At 38.7% G+C, this 18,691-nt stretch overlaps 1 protein-coding gene across 2 annotated transcripts in view; it reads left to right on the top strand.

Annotated features, from left to right (window-relative positions):
• The window catches only part of MID1 (midline 1), a 166,590-nt gene that overhangs the window by 45,591 nt on the left and 102,308 nt on the right, over window positions 1-18,691 (top strand). For both annotated transcript variants that reach the window (XM_055802805.1, XM_005229445.4), the window contains exon 2: window positions 3,495-4,210. In XM_055802805.1, the coding sequence (XP_055658780.1) occupies window positions 3,551-4,210 (660 nt within the window). In that variant the 5' untranslated portion in view covers window positions 3,495-3,550. The remainder of the gene's footprint in view (window positions 1-3,494; window positions 4,211-18,691) is intronic.

The following is an 18,691-nucleotide window of genomic DNA, read 5'->3' as shown; positions in this document are numbered from 1 at the left end:
TGAACTACACTGAGATGGGGTTTTCATTTACTGTTTTGCTTGCCACATAATGCATAACTAATCATTATGTGCTGGGGAGATGTCACAAATCCAAAGTACTTAAGCATATTTTTGATTTTTTAAATAACACTTTTCTTTTGACAATCGCTTTTCTTTGATATCTGTTCTTAAAACTACCTCTTGTGGGTAGGAAAATAATACTAAACTCAATGACATTTTGGTAATAGTATAATTTTCTGCCAGTAATTTCATATTTTTGCAAAAATGAAATTATGTACTTGAAAATCCTTCTTTCCCTTCTGTGTCTGGAGGCTGTCTATGTGGCTTTCAATTTATGGGCGATGCTGAGTATGGAATACAACCATGCGCATATATAAACCATGCATATCGAGTTTCTGCCTAATCTTCCAGTTTACTGTAGCTATGGATTCTCTACCACTCTCAAAAAAAAAAAAAATACTGAATACAAAACCTTAAGGCAAGGGCCAGTGAGTTTGAAAGATTTTGTAGCTGGATCAGCAGCATACTCAACACTTCAGGCAGCAACCTAAAAGTGAAAGCAGAAATGCAGTTGATTAAAGAGTAATCACTGGATTGCCCAGAATATACAGCCCCTCTTCAGTGCCTCTTAAAGGATTCATTATTCAGTCCCAGATGCAGTGTGTTTGGGCTTATTGGCAATTGCAAATGAAAACAGGGAAATGTCATTTTTTTGGGGGTTTCTATCAGTGTGCTCAGCTTTGATTACCTTGGAAGATAGGCTTTTATTCCAAGACGTTTACATTCTAAGATCAGATTTTGGCACTCTTGCTCATACTGAATAGCATTAGTCAGGGCTGAGCTGCTGCTCATTCAGGTCAGATAGATCAGAATTAGTCATCAATTGAGAGGGTGGTATTTATGTAGAGCCATGATGGTGATTCAAACATCTTTCCGTGAGGCAGTGATGCAAATGTTTTTCTGCTGCTTTTATCTGTCCCTCTCTTTTATATGAGTACTGTAAAAAAGCCCTTGGTTAAAAAAAGCGCTTTAAGAAGGAAACTGAATGAATGAAACGGTTTGACACAAGAAGGAGCAGGAGGGATTTTGTACAGAAAAGACAGCATGGAAGAAAGCCTTGTATTCCAAACACAGTCCTAGGAAACAAACCCGAAATGTTGGCAGGTTTTCACTGGACTGCCAATAGATGAGCAACGATTAGTTTGCCTTTTTAAAATATTGTCTCCTGCCAACCCCAAATCCCCTTCTCCCATTTCCAGCGCAGCATTCAGCCTGCAAGATAAGTGGATGATGAGGTACACAGTTGTGGTGTGGAAGGGATTCAAACAATGTGAATGAGATTTTGATCTTCTGGGACTTCTGTAAGACACAGTGAAGAGGAGGAAAGACAAACTGGTCTTCATTTGCAGAAAAGCCTTTCATCTCTTCTGTGCTGTGTGGCTGTGGCTGAGGAGACAGGAGGGGAGTTGTCTTCCTGCTTACATCAAATTTCCAGACCTTTAATTTTGACCAGATGCACCATGCAATTATGGCAGCTGATGGATAGTTAGAAATGAATTACTCTTTGGCAAACTAAACTTTATTTCAAGTAAGATCAGCATCAGAGAAGATACAGGAAAGCAAATTTTTTGATGGGGTCAGTGCATTTTTTAAATGCTCAGATTTCTTGGCAGAATAAAAGGAAGCATTAATGCAAAGAGGCAAAGTATCCTCATTTCTAAGCATACCACTGAGGCAGACGCCTTGCTGCTCTTCCCACAGAGCAAGGAGGGCTACATACCGATGGGCGGTCTGAACCTTGCCTCTGTTCGCTGAACTTTCCTTTTGCTGTCATTCGTATTGGGGTTATAGGTAGCATTCCTGTCACTGCCACTGTGCTCCGCACACTAATTGTCATGAAGTACAGAAGGTTCAAACACGCTTGGTTCCCAAGGCTGCTAATGAGCCCTGAGCTCTCCTCACCCTTAATGAACCAAGGTTTGTTTTGGGGGGATTCTTGCCCATTCCTCCTTTTCCCTGGCCAGGGGAGGAGGCAAGAGTTCACACAACCGAACAATGACTTTACAGTGTAAGGACGATGCAGCTGTGCCATCTGAAGCCGTCCTCAGTTATGAGCAACAAAGCTTAAATAGATTGTACTGTGAAGAGGTACAGCTCTGTGAGTGTGAAGCATAGCTTTTGCTTCTGCTTCACTGACCTGTCTGCTTGCGGCGGTGATGGGCCCTTGACGGGAGCTTAGGCAGGGAGAGCTGCGTAGGGCGACTCTTTCAAAGCCACTCTCTGTAACACTGAGCACAGGAAAGGAAGCAAAATGAAGTTTCAGTTGATCATTGACGGGGGTGTACTGCTGTGTGTCCAGAAAATCCCATGCTCTCCATTTAAAAGTCATGGATTCCTGATCCACTTCAGGTTATTAATAAGGCTTCTAAAGCAAGTGGTAGTTCATAAGTTTTAGCCCTAGAGAGTACTCACACAAAAGTGAATGTACACAAACACACACACACACACACACAAACTCCTCCTAGGCAAATCACACATTTCACTGTCTCACTACACTTTACTATCTTAGTCTCTAGAGGTTCTTCTTGTACCAGAGGTTAGGATCATCAGAAATTTGGGCTAATCTACTGTTTACTGTTTACTTCCTCCATCTTCCTTAGGGCATTTCAATTACGATGCTCTGTGATCCTCTAGCTATGTTTATCTTACTACAAACATGTATACGTTATATATTTGGACATATGTATACAGCTACATATGCACAGAAGTACAGGTACATATAAATACAGTTGCATAGGTTCTTGAAATACATAAGAAGAGTATATTAGTATATGATATATTTTGAATTTTATTATTTACATTATATGTAAAATACCACATGCTTTCCTAGAAATATTTTTGCTTATATATGTTCAGATACATATTTACGCAAGTAAACACAGACATGTACTTTAAATGCTGTAATATGGCGATAATACCAGATGAAAATTTTAATCTGATAAAATAACTTTTTAAATTGTAATAGCCATTGTAAGGTTATCAGTTATAATACTCCAGACTAATCCTTGCACAATGCTATACAAAGGTGAAGTTTTTAAAAAAAGTTTTACTACTAGATGAGTGAAGCCAAAAGCAGCATCTGCTGAAGAAATCTAATTTTGCTGTAATAGGCTGTTCGAGGGTCATCATTCTGGGTTTTAATAATGCACAGAAACATCTGCTGTTTTCCTCGATAGCATGAGAGAGAAAGGGAAAGAAATGAAGAAGGAGCTTTGTTTTGCATTCTTAAGTGAACAGATGAGGGGAGGGGGGAAATAAAGCGGTTCGGTTTTAAATACCTTGATGTGTGCATATGCAGGTTCAAAACTTTGGATTGCTTTCCTGCCTGGTGTGGCGGGTTGATAGCCCTGAGAGTAGTGGTGAAAGTTGACAACCCCCCACAGCTGACCCCTCATGTTCTCTCTCGCCTAATCGAATTTTACGTGTGTTTCCAGATAGCTGATCAGCTTCCCTGGATTTCGCTGACGCCACAGGAAAGCTTTGCCTGAAGATGGAAACACTGGAGTCGGAACTGACCTGCCCTATCTGTCTGGAGCTGTTTGAAGACCCGCTGCTGCTGCCTTGTGCTCACAGCCTCTGCTTCAACTGCGCGCACCGCATCCTGGTCTCCCACTGCGCCACCAACGAGCCGGTGGAGTCTATCACCGCCTTCCAGTGCCCGACCTGCCGCTATGTCATCACCCTCAGCCAGCGCGGTCTAGACGGGCTCAAGCGCAACGTCACCCTGCAGAACATCATCGACAGGTTTCAGAAAGCCTCGGTCAGCGGGCCCAATTCACCCAGTGAGACCCGCCGGGAGCGGGCATTCGACAGCAACAGCATGTCGTCCTGCGAGAAGGTCCTCTGCCAGTTCTGCGACCAGGACCCTGCCCAGGAGGCAGTGAAAACCTGTGTTACCTGCGAGGTGTCCTACTGTGAGGAGTGCCTGAAAGCCACTCACCCTAACAAGAAGCCATTCACCGGCCACCGCCTCATCGAGCCCATCCCGGACTCTCACATCAGGGGATTAATGTGCTTGGAGCATGAGGACGAGAAAGTTAACATGTACTGCGTGACTGACGACCAGTTAATCTGTGCCTTATGTAAACTGGTTGGGCGACACCGTGACCATCAGGTGGCAGCTTTAAGTGAGCGCTATGACAAGCTAAAGGTTAGTGCTACCTATCAGCCTTTCTAGCCAAGCAGCGTGTGGTTGGGAAAGAGAGTGCCCTTTGGTTGCACGTTAAATTCCTCGTTTGGGTAGGGGTTGGGAAAGGTAGGTGTGCAGTCTCTAATTGAACAAGGTACACATACAGATCTATATGTGCACTTGCTCATCACCATTTAAAAGGTGTTGGATTTTGAAGGAAAGATTCCTCAGTTGTGCTTTGATTTCTCTATACTATCATAAGGAATATGCAGTACATGCTACTGTTTAGGTGAATTTTCTTATCTACCTACAGATTCATTTGTGGCAGCTGCCAAGGATTAGTGCGGACTGCACATACACAGGCGCTGATTAAAATGTCAGGCATTCTTAGCGTATTTCTGCTGTTGATTTTTTCTCATTCGGTTGCTTTCATTGTGAAAAGCCCTTTGCATCGCAGCTAACAGGAGATGCATTTATCTGTGCTGGCTTCAGGGATGCTAGCTGCCTGTCCAGCCAGGGAAACCAAGCGCCGGCTCCACTCTTCCCATGCTGCCTCCCACCCAGGCTTGCAGGTGGTGCAGTCCTGGAAACAAAACCAAAATTATTTCTGAGTTTCTTGTGGCATTCCCATGCTTCAGCAAGGTTGTGACACATCTCCTTCCAGGTAGCTGGGCAGCTCCAGCAGCCTCCTGGCCCTGAGCAGGTTACCCTGGGTGGGGTGGCAGTCGGCAACCTGGCCTCAGGGTGCTCTGGCAGCTCTCCAGGCTGCTGGCAGAGGCAGAGCTCATGCTGAACAGCAAGGTCAAGGTGAGTGGCCTCCCACCCACCTGGGTGTATGTTCCTCTCATGCCGATTTTGGTGCTGCTGCAGAGCAAAGGCAGGAATTATACATCCCATGCTTTCCTCCTCTCAGTCCCTGCAGTTGTTCTGCCTGTGCTTGTGTGCAGCTGGGGGTGGATTTTTTAAAGGTGGACTGCAGTCAAGAAACTACAAGTGCAGAGGGCAAAGCTTATCTGCCAGCCTTCACACAGAATTTTGGACGTGGAAAAAGAAACTGAATTACTAGCTTTAACTAACTGCAAGGGTTTTCTTAAATACCTTCAGACAAAAATGTGTGGCTGCACACATCTATGATAACTTTAGGTAATTGCAAGTGAAAGCTGCATACACATGCTGTGTGGCTTTTGTGCCTTTATGCATGTGCAAACATGCAGATCATATTCTATGATTATATTAACATAATGGAAGACACTTCTTTACCTGGACCTGATAGCTTCCCTTCATTTCTTAAAAACTTCTTTCATTTAATATGGAGAAGTTCTTACTTTTGCTTTCTTTTCTTCTGAGTTGGTTTGTTATTTTAAAGGCAAGAGTTTAGCCACTGATAAAATGGGGCATGGACTATAAATGTGAATAGAAGATGCACACGCTTACAGTGCTTTTCAGTAATCCAATGCGTTTATGTCCTTAACAGGTGCTACAGTTTAGTAAGCTAAACAGTGTATTATTTATCAACTTTATATGAGTAGGAATACACTACTTAATGTGAAATACCTTCAATGTTAAATACTGGATAACTATATTTTTGAGGATGCAAAAAAGTAGTAAACATTTCTTAGTGTTGATGTACATAAATAGGGCAACTCTTCAAAGACTTTAAAAGGCATGAATTTTCTATTGACATCTTTGACTTAATATTGCAGATAGTTACAAAACAAAAATAAAAAAGAGGGTATTTTTGTATGATCTATGGCTTTTCTGTGCAAAGATGCCTAAGCATACTCTGAAAGGGTATCTCAGACAGGGAAGTAACATTTATATTAGACATTACCCAGTTTAGCTAACTTGGCAGGAAGCCTAAACGAGTACTTTCCACCACTGTCCTTGAAGAGTAATTCAAGTACTAATTTAATGGTTAGCATAGGCCTAGTAAAATAATTCTTTCCTTATAATGGCAACTCCTAGAATTGTTTGTAATACCTGTATAGGTTTTTTGAGATGTGGACTTTTTTTTGTACCCAAACTATCTAAAAGTAGTTTACACAGACAGTTATTAGTCTACATGAAACCCAGTTCCTGTCCTTTGTCATGAAGATGTCTGCTTCACTTTGCTAATGCCAACAATGACATCAGTCATGCCAATTATGCCAGTGATTATGACGTGTTTCTACCCTGAGCCCAGGAACAGTAGGCTAGGTGGTTTCCATCCAGAACCAGCATGCATTCATAAGAATGTAATCTGAAAACCATGTCTTTCCTCATTGCCTCTTCCATCTCAGAAATTTGTGCTGTTTTATGTATCAACTGCAGAGAGTGAGGTTTTCAATTCCATAGATAGGCATTTATCCCTCAGGAGTAAAGGAATAATACCTGTTCAGTGTTTGGTAGCTGATGGGCAAGAATTTCAGGTCTATTTTCACATTCAGGCCTCCTCCATAAACAGTGACATGACCTCTTGAGTCACTGGTTTATGCTGCTAACATAAATCTTAGGTACAAACTTTCAGATGGTCTTTTTCAACTTAGAGATGATGTGCACGTGCCATTGGCACATTCAATGTTCAAGCAGATCAGAAAATCCCCACCTAAAAAACCATGTTGTTGACTGCTGTATTGCTGCTGCGGGTTTTTATTATATCTGAGGGTTGATATAAAGGCTATTCAAATCTTAAAAAAAAAAATATCTGAAAGAATGAGTGTGCAGTAGCCACTAGTATAGAGAATTCATTTAAAAATGGGCGTCACTTGTATGTTTAAAAAAGAAAAGCAGCACCACTTAAGTGACACTTTCTTTTTTTGTGATTCTTCTTTTTAAATCGACACATTGTTAATGCTAACAACAGCAACTGGTGTTGCTATGGGCATCAAGCTATGCTAATCACTTGCATTCTCTTCCACTGGTGTTACTAATTGTTTCAACAATATCTCACCCTTCATTAAGCATAGGACAAAAGATGCCATTACAATCTAGCTCCTTTTGTGACAAAAATGAAACTGCTTAATTAGGAGTTCTGTACACTTGTCCAGCAGAGGTGTCTACACTGGTGTGTTTAATAGTCAATGTAACAGCAATTGTGGGCATCTCAAAATGAGAAAGTGTTTTCTTTTGGCAACTGTGGCTCCAATGCTGAGAGGGGCTTTTCTTTCTTGACTTGCACTGGGGTGGAGGGGGTTGAGGACACTTGTGTTCTTCCAGGAGCAGTCTTTTCTTGCTTAGCTACGCAACTACAGGATATACCTTCACGCTTATGGTTGATTTGGTGTTTATAGATGTGTTTAGAGTTTTTTTTAAAAAAAGTAGGTCATAGACAGATGCATATTAAAAATGGGAAAATGATAAATGATGACCAAAACAAAGAACAGGAAATATCCTGGTGATACACTGAATTTGTGGGTGGTGGTCAAAATTGTGGTATAAATTAGAAATAATTTTTAGTTTCATAAAAAATGAGGGCTTTAAAAATAGAAAATGCAAATGCTTATGCTTACACCATCATATTACCTCAAAAAAAATATTTATGGCTAGTTACTCTTGATACTGATTCTTTGCTTTTTGTCTTGTTGCAATGGAAAGGAAAAGACAGTTTAAAAATATATTCGTTTTTTTCAGAGAAAATTCATAGAATTACCATTGTTCTATAGATATATTTATACTCAAGGAATTGATAAGAAAACTGAAAAGATTCATTTTGAACAATGGGGAGAAGTTACATGGTGTGGATGGAAAGATATCACTCATTTAGTGTTGGTGAAGGCCCATGAAGACGTGTAAAAAAAAGGAAGATAGACAGTAAACCACATTTTTAAATGGTGTAAAGCCAGGATAACTCCATTCAAAGCAATGTTTTTCCTTGCTTTCATATTTACTGAGAATCTGACTGTTGATGCATACGTTCTTGCCAAAAAAGAATTTTGGCACAATGTTTGTACTGCTTTGTCAAGAAAGATCTTTTGTTGAATGGAACTGCTGTAGGTTAGCTGTGCTTCTCCATATTTTTCTTTGAATGTTATTAGTGTTGACGTGTATTGGGCATGTTTATGAAGGCAGGGCAGCTCTCTGAATGGCAGTCCGAAATTCCAGGAACAAAAGGGACCTTCTTGTTTGTGTGGTTTTCACCTAGTTTTAGTGGCAGAATCCATACACATCTATTGATCCTACACTGTTGATTCAGGATGCAAGGATCTGTTTTTCTACAGTGTGTCGATTCAATTACTGACAAATATTTTTTTGGTGGGAGGCAGACATAAATTCTTCCCATGTAGGGAGAACTGCACTCAGCTCTTAGAAGTGTTACTGTGTAAAGGTAGGAGACTTTGTCGAGTCCACAGCTTCTACAAATAGAGCACCAAAATATGTCTGCTTCCCTGCTATGTATGTTATTAATTAAAAAACTTTTCATATTTAAATTTCTTTGCAGAATACAGGCAAAATATGTGTTGAAGCTTTCCAAATGTTTTTTTCTGGCATTATCTTGTAGTTGCAGCTTTATCATTAATTGGTATACTACAATACCATAAGAACCCAGCGCTCAGTTCTTTGCTGTACAAAGAGTGGGTTTGACCATCTGGAAACATTGGTTTCTGGATTTACATATAAATATATTTTGCACATACAAGTAAAAGTGTGTCTATATACATTGTATTCATTTTATGTGCATATTTATAGTGCTTCTTTAGTATATAAAGGCAATACTACCTATGTTTCTATTGTCATGGTTTAACCCCAGTTGGCAACCTAGCACCAGGCAGCCACTTGCTCACTCCCCCTGACCCAGAGGGATGGGGAGGAGAATGGGAAAGGAATGTAAAACTTGAGGGTTGAGATAAGAACAATTTAATAATTTAAACAGAATAAAAAGGTAATAACAATAGTAACAATAATAACAACAACAATAATAATGATGATGATGATGACAGTTTATAATGGAAAGGTGGGGGAAAGGATAAAATCCAAAGGAAAAGGGAGAAAGGAAAACAAGTGATGCACTGTACAACTGCTCACCACCCACTGACTGATGCCCAGCCAGTCCTTGAGCAACAATCTCCCTGGCCCCACCTAAGCCCCCAGTTTATAAACCAAGCATGTCGTTCCATGGTATGGAACACCTCTTTGGCTGGTTCAGATCAGCTGTCCTGGCTGTGTCCCCTCCCAGTCTCTTGTGCCCCTCCAGCCCTCTCGCTGACAAGGCCCAAGAACCCAAAATCTTAGTATAAACATCAACCAGCAACAACTAAATCCATCAGTGTGTTATCAACATTGTTCTCACATCAAAGCCACAGCACAGCACTGTGCTAGCTACTAAGAAGAAAGTTAACTCCATCCCATCAAAACCTGGACTTGTGTATATAGATTTGTTTGTCTAGCATAGAAATACATGTAAATTCTAATAATGTCTAAGTTCATGAATATCTGGAATCTGGGATTTGAATAAATACACACATGCCTATATTTTAAGTAAATATATACAGTTTCATATACATGTGTGGGTCAGTAAAAAATATATTTGATCATATATATATATAAACTACACATTAATTGTTACTTGGTATATGGTTTTGATATATCTTTTTTTAGTAGCTGAATATTTTGACATCTAAATTTATAGTTTCCTCGTGTACCCTTTTACTTTACTAACTTCTTTTTTTAAAAGAAGTTAACTAAAAAAATTCCAACTGATACGTAAAGACATAGTATATCAATATTATAGTTATGTATGTTACTAAATGCTTAGATAAGTGGCACTTTCCCTTATGTTGTACTTAAGAGATTCAGAGTACTGAAAGTTACTTTCTGTAGTGTCCTTTATTCAGGTTTAACATATAGTTTAAAACACTATATCCAACCTGCAAAAATGTGGAACTTGTGGACTTTCATTATTATTACATTATTATTAAATTAGATGCAGCTTGATGTTATTACTAGATCATTATTAGATTAGATACCACTTAGCAGATATTTCTTTGTATTAATTTTTGATGATATTAAAAAGATGAATGGTCACATCTGTTAGTATAGAATATTATCTCCTATTACTTAGCCCAGAAATAGATGCAAAAATGTAACTAACTTGCTATGCTTCAGTATTTGCAGAGATACAAAAATATTAAGGTATTGCATGGAAGAGCATCACTATAGGAATGAACTTCTTTACTACAAATGTTTTCCAGCTACACTTATTTTATTACATAAATATATAAATATTAAGGCAGACTTTTGAACATTCTCTCTCTTTAGTGTTGTCTCAAGTGACTGTGTTTCCTCCATCTGGTATTTATTTGTTGGAGTTTAGAAGGATGATAGAAAATGTCAATACAGTAATAACATTAGTCCTTTTCAGGGGAGTAGTTTGGTTGGGGTTTTTTTTGTAAACTTTAGACCGTTTTGCATAGTTTGAAATTCCTTGTGTTTATGACTGTGGATAATGAACCATGGCTTTATAATAATTATAAGTACTATGAGATTGTTTCTATCTATCTATTGAAGATCCTTTAAATAATATAAGCCATAGTTTTTGAAGATTTACTTTCACAAATGTAACAGTTGACAAATCTTTCAAAACTGTTCACATATTACTTACTTCCTTTGATTTTTAGTGGAAATGATGGTGTTGAGGGCATAATCTATTCAGGAAGAACAAGAGAAATGAAATTGTAAATAGTACAGCATTATTATCTTTGTTCTCATGACTCTGGTGTTCAGTGAAGCCAGACCAGGCATTAAGTAAAATGTATTTTCGTAGTCTTCCATGGCACTGGTCCAAGCTGTTCAGATAACAGACTTAAAGTCCATGTTCTAACTCTGAATTTGCTCATTGTAATGACCTCTTGACTGACCCTTCGTTTCTTATACTTTTTTTGATAATATGATGCTTGAAATTTGATGGTGGAATATAATGCACAAGAGATACTTGCTCAGGATGAAAATTTGTGTTTAAACAATAAATAATAAAGCAAGGAAAAAAGCAATAAAAATGGAAATTAAGCAAATGGATGAGGTTAAGGGCAAATAACGAACCATTTTATAACATTGTGCACAGGTTGACCCTTTGTTTAGGAAATGTAGTGTCTACCAGAGTAACAGAGCTGGTAACAGGAAAAGTTACAAACAAGTGACCTTTCAAAGGCAGAACATTTACAGGGTTTATCATAACAGTACATTTTCTTATAACTGATATATAGAATGAGTAAGTTCATTCTTTCGGTGCTTTACCGGGGAATAAAAATCCCAAAATACCAAATTACCAGAAAAAAAATCCTAAAATCTGGATGTAAATATCTCCCAAATAAGCACTGCAGAACACTTAATATTTCAGAATTCTCTCAAGCTTTAATTTAATATGTTCAATTACTCCATGAAGAGAAATCCAGATTACTTTAACCCTGCCCTGTAATGACACACAATTGTAGGAGCATGATTAAAGCATTTTAGTTCTTCATCTTATGTTGAACAGTTTTCATGACATAGTCTATTTTTTTTGTATTGCCTGATCTTAAAACACAAATACAACAATGATCCCAGTGCACTACTTTCCATTTCAGGCTTTACAAGTGTACATCTATAATGATTTTCTTTGGCCCTCTTTCTTTTCAGCCAGCTGTACACTTCCTAGTGAAATGATAATACTTGTATGTATCCTCATTGCTGTGAACCTATACATAGGGGTTCATACCTATCAGAAACAGTGCCTAATTTGGACAGCCTGAATAGTCCGTGGAGAGGGAATCTCCTCCAGAAGGTTATGGACTGGAAATCTGTGTTGGGTTGCTGAAGAACACTTTGGACTCAAAGCCTGAAACAGGTGATGAGACCGTGTGTTCCCTCTTCCTCCCATCTGTATTTACTTCTCCCCAAAACCAGCCATCCAGCCCTGTATCTCCCTTGATATGCCTTGACCCTCCATGCAGGAAACCTTTTCTTTTGCTGGGAAGGACGTTGTTGCCCTCGAGAGCAAGCACCCACACTGAGGACATGGGGTGAGGGGATTCCTGCCTGTCACAGCTTTCACATCTCATTTATAATGTGCTCTTGCGAATCAGACAGAGCCTGCTGTTTTCCAGTTACCTGAAATCAGTGAAAAATGAAGGAGGAGCAAAGAAAATGGAAAATTAGATTATTTTATCATAGTGTGACTATACCGAGTTATTCCTAGACCTTCTGTAAATCCTTACTTAAGCAATTCTTACCCTTCTACAATATAAATGCTTAATAGAAAGTCTTCATCACTAAAATGCTTAGAACATTTGGGGTAGTTAATAAATAATAGATCACTGACTTTCCTAATGATATACCTTGATGGTGCCAGCAGAATTGCTTTTTACAATAGCCTTTTTTAAATTCTGCAGGCTGGAGTGGAGGTATCACTTGTTTTATGAGTATCTCCTTTGTGTGGGATGTTGGTCCTATGCAATATCCCGGTTTATGACTGTGGAAGGAAAGCATGTGCAGGTTGTTTAATGCCTCGGACAAAAGTGCTCAAGGGACTGGAGCTCTGGCCTGCCTCTGTACTTCATAGGTCCCCTCTGTTAGAACTTTGTGACCCGCTTTCAGCTGTCCCCAGTTGCCAAGATGTGAGACTGTCATAATTGCACTGCAAAATTTAGAAGATGCTGTGCCTCTTCCTTGCACTGGTTTGCATATACACCTTGTCATCTTTGAAAGAGCTCCATGAGATTCTGAGCACTGCAAACTGGAAAGGGAAGAAAAATGGACAAGCAATGGGTCCATAGCCAGCAGTATGATTCTGTAGAAATATTTCCCCATCCATCTCAATTACAGCACTATGGCACTTGCAGATTTTTTGGGCTATTTATGTGTTTGTATTGAGTGCATGCTCAAAGTTGCATCAGTTTGACTTTGAAAGCAACAGGGTTTGGTGGTTTGGTTTTTTTCCGTGCTTACAACATTTTTATTTTTGGAGAAATGAAAATTTCCTGCCAAAATGTAATCTCAGTCTTCTCTTTTTAAACTTTGCAATTTTAGCTTCCTTACAGTTTGTTGGCCATAATAACATAAATTAGCAGTATGATCCTATAATTATATTTTACAGTATGAGAAGGATCAAATTCAGCACAGATGAGAAATGTAACTGGAGTGCCTATGGCTAGCTTTTTCCTTTGTGATTTATCTGTTCAGTTAGTTGTGATATGGAGAATGATCTTTGTAACTATGACAGACCCTCATCCATAGCCTTTTAGTGGCCTACAGAACACTGGCTGCAAAACCCAAATGCTGCAAATTTGAAAAGGCAAGGATATTTTGGTGGAATAATATACAACTTCATCTCTATTTGGGGGAAGAAAAAAAAAAAAAGAAATCTGTAGCATTTGCAACTTTGGAATAGATGGTATTCCACTCTACTATCATCTCTGCCAACCACATCTGTAAAGTATAGAAATTCTATTTTACTTAATTTTACTATGCTAATTCCCAAAGGCTCAATTCAAAAAAACTCCTGTAATGTAAGATTGTACAATTACATGAGATGTAACCCCAGCTTCAAGAAATAGTCATTCAACTATGCTTAGAACTAAATACAAAAGCAAGCATGACAGGTATGTGGAAATTTTATATGGTTACAGTAATATTCAGGCAAGCTGTTGGCATCGTGTAATGGGTAAGATTAAATAAGAAAAAAGTTTTACATTAATATTGGCTAGTTTCACTAGTCAGTGGAGGCACTACTATTTGATTTCTTATAATTACTGTGGGTTGAAATACAATAGCCTCACTCCCCCTTGTTACTACACTGAAAGGCCTGGATTCTTGTGATTTTCATCTAGAAGAAGAGGTCCCAGTGCAGCTCCTGGCTCTGTATGTCCTGTCTTATGTGCCAGTCTAATAAATTAATTCTGATGTCCAAACTCAGTTATAGTTATAACAGTACTTCTATTGACTGAAAATTTACACTCCCTAAGTTTGAAAAAAGAGCTGAAATGTAAGATATTCAAAAATATGAGCAAATCTCTATCTCATATCTTCTGAGGTGGAGATTCTCTTCTATCTCATAAGTGTTTCAGTTTTTATTTCTTAATGAAGTTATGGTTTATGACATTTTTTCCCAAAGGGTATTCTAAATAAAATGAAAATAAAAACCTGGTACAATGAGAAGAAATCTTCCACATAATTTATGCAAGAGTTCATGTCAATTACAATAAACAGTAATAAAATGTATAGTCCTTTCTTTAAAAGCTAAAGAGTACAAAGGGACCTTTTCAATACCATTACTTACTAGTGCCATACTGCATGAATCATTTCTTACACTATTACTTACTGTAGGCTCACCAGTTGTGGGTGATAAATCATTGTTAATACTAAGCAGATGAAGATGGGAGCAGCAATCTGCTTTCAGGCTGAGTGAAGAGATGGGAAGGACAGGGGATGGAACTCCTGGGTCCCAGGATGGATATCAAGATGGGATTGTTAATACACCTGTTGTTCAGAGGTGTGCCTAAAATCATAAGCCACTCCAGCATATTTTTCTATGTATTTTTCCATAATTTGCACACATTTTGAAATATATACTTTAAAAGTATTAAATTTCCATTTTTGCCTCAACTTCTATTTTTGCCTCAGAAGATAAACATTAACGTGTTCATCTACAAATGAGCTGGAACATCTCTGATGTCAGATAGTACTGGACGATTTCTTAGCACTCTCAGGATACCAGACCTGGAGGAAGCAATGGCTAATTTGAAGCTGATGAAGAAAAAAAATAATAAAAATGCTTCCCTGATCAAAATAATCCAGCTTTTCTCTTTTTTCTAAAAGTATCTACATATATGCAAACTAAACTTAAGACTTGTCAAACTCTCCTGTTTATGCCATGCAGTTTATATTAAGATTTCATGGTATCTATGACTAACATTGTCAATTCAAGCTTGCAGCGCATTTGAACACCAGAGAATTTCTCCATATCTAAGTCTAGCTGATAGGCCTAGCTGATATGTAAAATCAGTTAAAAAAGGAAAGTAAAAAAGTAAAAAAGGAAAGATATCATCTTTCTTAAATACTAAGAGAAATGAAAATATCATGCAACAAAGTAAAAGAGAAGAACCTACATTGTTGTATTGGTTATATCGATTAATGTTCTTTTGGTAAGCACCCAGCCCTTTTTTACTTTAAGACCAGCTGGCAGTTGCTGTAGGTTCCTGCATTAAAGTAGTCTCCCCACTGAAACTCGTCTCTGCATTTCTGGAGACATACTGGCTATTTTGAAATGTGAGGCTATACACCCTAGTTTTGTTATTTGCTATGATACAGTCAATCTTTAAGTAGAGATTAAAGGCAAGCAGCTGTTCAGAACATATGTGTCCCATGGTAGAAGCATTAAGCAGACTTGTTAGGCTATAGCTAATGACAGTGTGCAAACTTTATTTTCAGATTAAGCCAGCAGCATATGGAAAATATAACACATTCAAACTGAATTTGAGCAATATCTATCTTAATAATCAGTTACTAAAGAGAAGATGACGTATTGATCAGTGTATGGATGATGGTTCATCTGAGTAGGTATTTAAAACATTTTATTTGTGGTCCAAAGACTCTAAACACATGCATGCAAGAAATGCCTTCAAAGGAATAGTTGAAGGGACTATTAAAATAGTATCTGACTGACATCATCTGTTTTAAAAAACCTAAAATTTGTCAATCCAAAAATAGATTTTTCAATGCCTTTGAAAAGGAAAAAATATATGTGTAGATATGCAAGAGATTGGTAGAGGTGAATGCTTAGGAGGGAAAGCCCCTGTGTTTTTCTAGTAGTCATAGACCTCCTGGTCACTATATGGTCTTTGATGCGGTCCCTGCATCCCATGTGTAGGCAGCTGCTGGGGGCTGCAGGGGCAGTGGGTCACTCCAGGATGGCTCTACCAATGCTGGGCTCTCCTGTTGCACAGGGTGTTCTTCAGCTTGGCAGGAGTGAGACACATTTGCTTTTCTGTAAGTAACTGCTTGCTGTTAGAAGGATAGCACTGAGGGTTCAAATTCATCTGTACGTCGAAAACTCTGCCATTAAGGGAGCTCCTGCATTGAGGCCTTTTTTCATACCCAGGCTGAAAGGCGCCCACTTCCAAAAGGACCCACTTCAGATGGTTGGTGAATGCAAGCTTTGGGTGAATTTTTATGGTGATGCAATTTTTTATTTCATGTGTCTTAAGTATGGGTAGGCATTGTTCTCTTCTCTGAATTTGATTACAACCTTCAACTTAAAAAAATACACTGCAGCTTGGGGGCAAAGGGACATTATATTAGACATACAATAATGTTTTCACCCTCTTTTGAACATTTCCTGTGATCATTCTTGAGGAAAAAGTGACCTTTCCATTCAGTTTCACCAATTAGAGCAGCAACCATGAAGCTTTTTTGTGGTTTTTACATTGTCTTTCCATCTGCTGAATTAGCTTTCTTTTCACACTTGGTAGACATGCTCAGGCTCTCCCGAAATTCCGATGCACTGAAATTCTTATGCAGGCAGGATGCTATGAATTACTGTAATTCTTTTTGAGTAACAATGTTATCAGAGGAATCTTTTTGTACCTCTCTAATTTATGTGCTTACTTCCAGCTTTGTCCTTATTTATACAAGTTGAAAAATCTTGGTCTGAACATATAGTGAATTACTCTAGGTAATACCACCTCCTTAGATTAATTATTTTCTTGTAATCTCTTTTGTTAAAGAGGGCTGGGTAAGGAGAGTGATAAGCTCATAAACCATTTTTCTGAACACCTGAAAAATATTTAAATGAAGTTTTAATTTTGAGCAGTTTTAAATGTGTTGTTGCTCTGCCTAAATCAGTTTGCACATTCTCACTTGAAAGCAACGTAATCTTTCTGCCAAATATACCACTATTACTCTTTAGGAAAAATCAAACAAAACAAAAAAAAAAAAAGCCAGCAAAATACCTGATTTGGAGTTCAGCTCTAAAACCTTATGACGCTTAATTTCAGTACTGTTAAAGTCAGTGAAGGCTTTAGATTTTAATGTGTACAATATCAAAATAACTTTGAAAAAATTAGGAAGCAATTTTAGTCTAATTGCTGCCTCTATTGTGTGCAAGGTTGAGTGTTTGCAGTATAGGGGTACAAGTAAATTGTTGGGTTACAAGCAAATGATTGTCACAAGTTACAAATTCAGATGTGGGAGAGCTTATTTTGTAATGACTCTGCTTACAGCTAGCAATGAAACTGTCACTCCAAGTAAGAAAACAATAGAAAAGTAAAGGGGAGGATGCTTGGTTTTCACGTATTATTTTTTTTTCTTGACATATTTTAAGCATGGTAGGAACCCTAGCTCACCCTGAAGTTCACGACAGGAGTGCCTTATTAAATGACTCCTGCTTGCAAAATGGGCTCTGGATCTGCTGTCACATGTTTTCCTTGAAGGAACTCGTTTCCTTCCTGAGGAGGTCTGCAAGGTCAGGCAAATATCCGATCTTGGAAGCTGCCTGTCTCAAAGTTTCTCTCTCTGAGTCATTATTTCTACATAAAAATGCATAGGGTAAGTTGGTTAGAAATCCTGGAGTGTAGCTAAGTGCTTCAGTAATGGGAAGCCATTTCAAACTGGGCATGCCAAGGTGGAAGAAAAGTGTTTTGAAGTTTTGGGGTTTTCTCTTATTTAGTATATATGTGATTTCAGTATTCTTCTTTAAGAGTCAGAATTCATGTAGTTGGTTTCCAGTGCTCTGAAGAGGCTTGGTAGTGTCAATAAAAGTGCCTCCTGTCCATTCTTTAAAATTTGGCTCTTTTACTACTTTTGCTGTATGTTTACAGTATACCAAATGCTGGCCTCAGGTACATCAACAGAATCCCACGTTGCTTCAGCAGATGTTATTGGATTGTTTGATTATTTTTACTGATTATTAATTTATTATGTACTTATTACTGACTGTTTGGGGTTTTCCTTATGAATACTATTGGCACTCAAGAGTACATTATGGGATCACTGAACTGATTTAGCAAGCCTGCTGCTGCCAACAAATGGTGCACCCTGTCACGTCATTCTCCCTGCCTTTTCTGCACACTGCTGTCATCCCGCTGAAGCAGCTCTGGCACTGGTGCAACCCATGGGTGAACTGATTCCCTGCATTTTCTGCTTGGCAGCGAGTAGGCCTGGCAGTGCGATGGTGCAGGCACGCCTGAGGTGGCACCACTGAATCTACTCCATTTTCTCCCTCTTTAGACACCCAGCCATCTCCACTGACTGCACAAGTGTACTCTAGGAAGACTGCTGTGTGAGATGCTGATAGTTAGATGCACAAGTCAGGTGCCTAAATTACAATTTCCCAGCAGCCAAATCAATTTCATGGCTAGTTTCTGTGCATCCACCATTTTCCCCCTCCTGTAGCAGTGCACTCCCACCTCCTCCTCAGCATCTATGACATGCCTGTCCAACTCCACCCTGAGGTATGACAGCTCTCAAGGTCAGTAAAAAAACAACTCTGCATAATAAGTGAACAATTTTCTGTATGTCTAGCAAGTTGAAACGGCTCAGTGATGGATCAGACTT

Source organism: Falco peregrinus, chromosome 4 (assembly GCF_023634155.1).
Source record: "Falco peregrinus isolate bFalPer1 chromosome 4, bFalPer1.pri, whole genome shotgun sequence".
Taxonomy (NCBI): domain Eukaryota; kingdom Metazoa; phylum Chordata; class Aves; order Falconiformes; family Falconidae; genus Falco; species Falco peregrinus.
The sequence above is the reverse complement of the archived record's forward strand: the minus strand, read 5'-3'. Positions and strand labels throughout refer to the sequence as shown.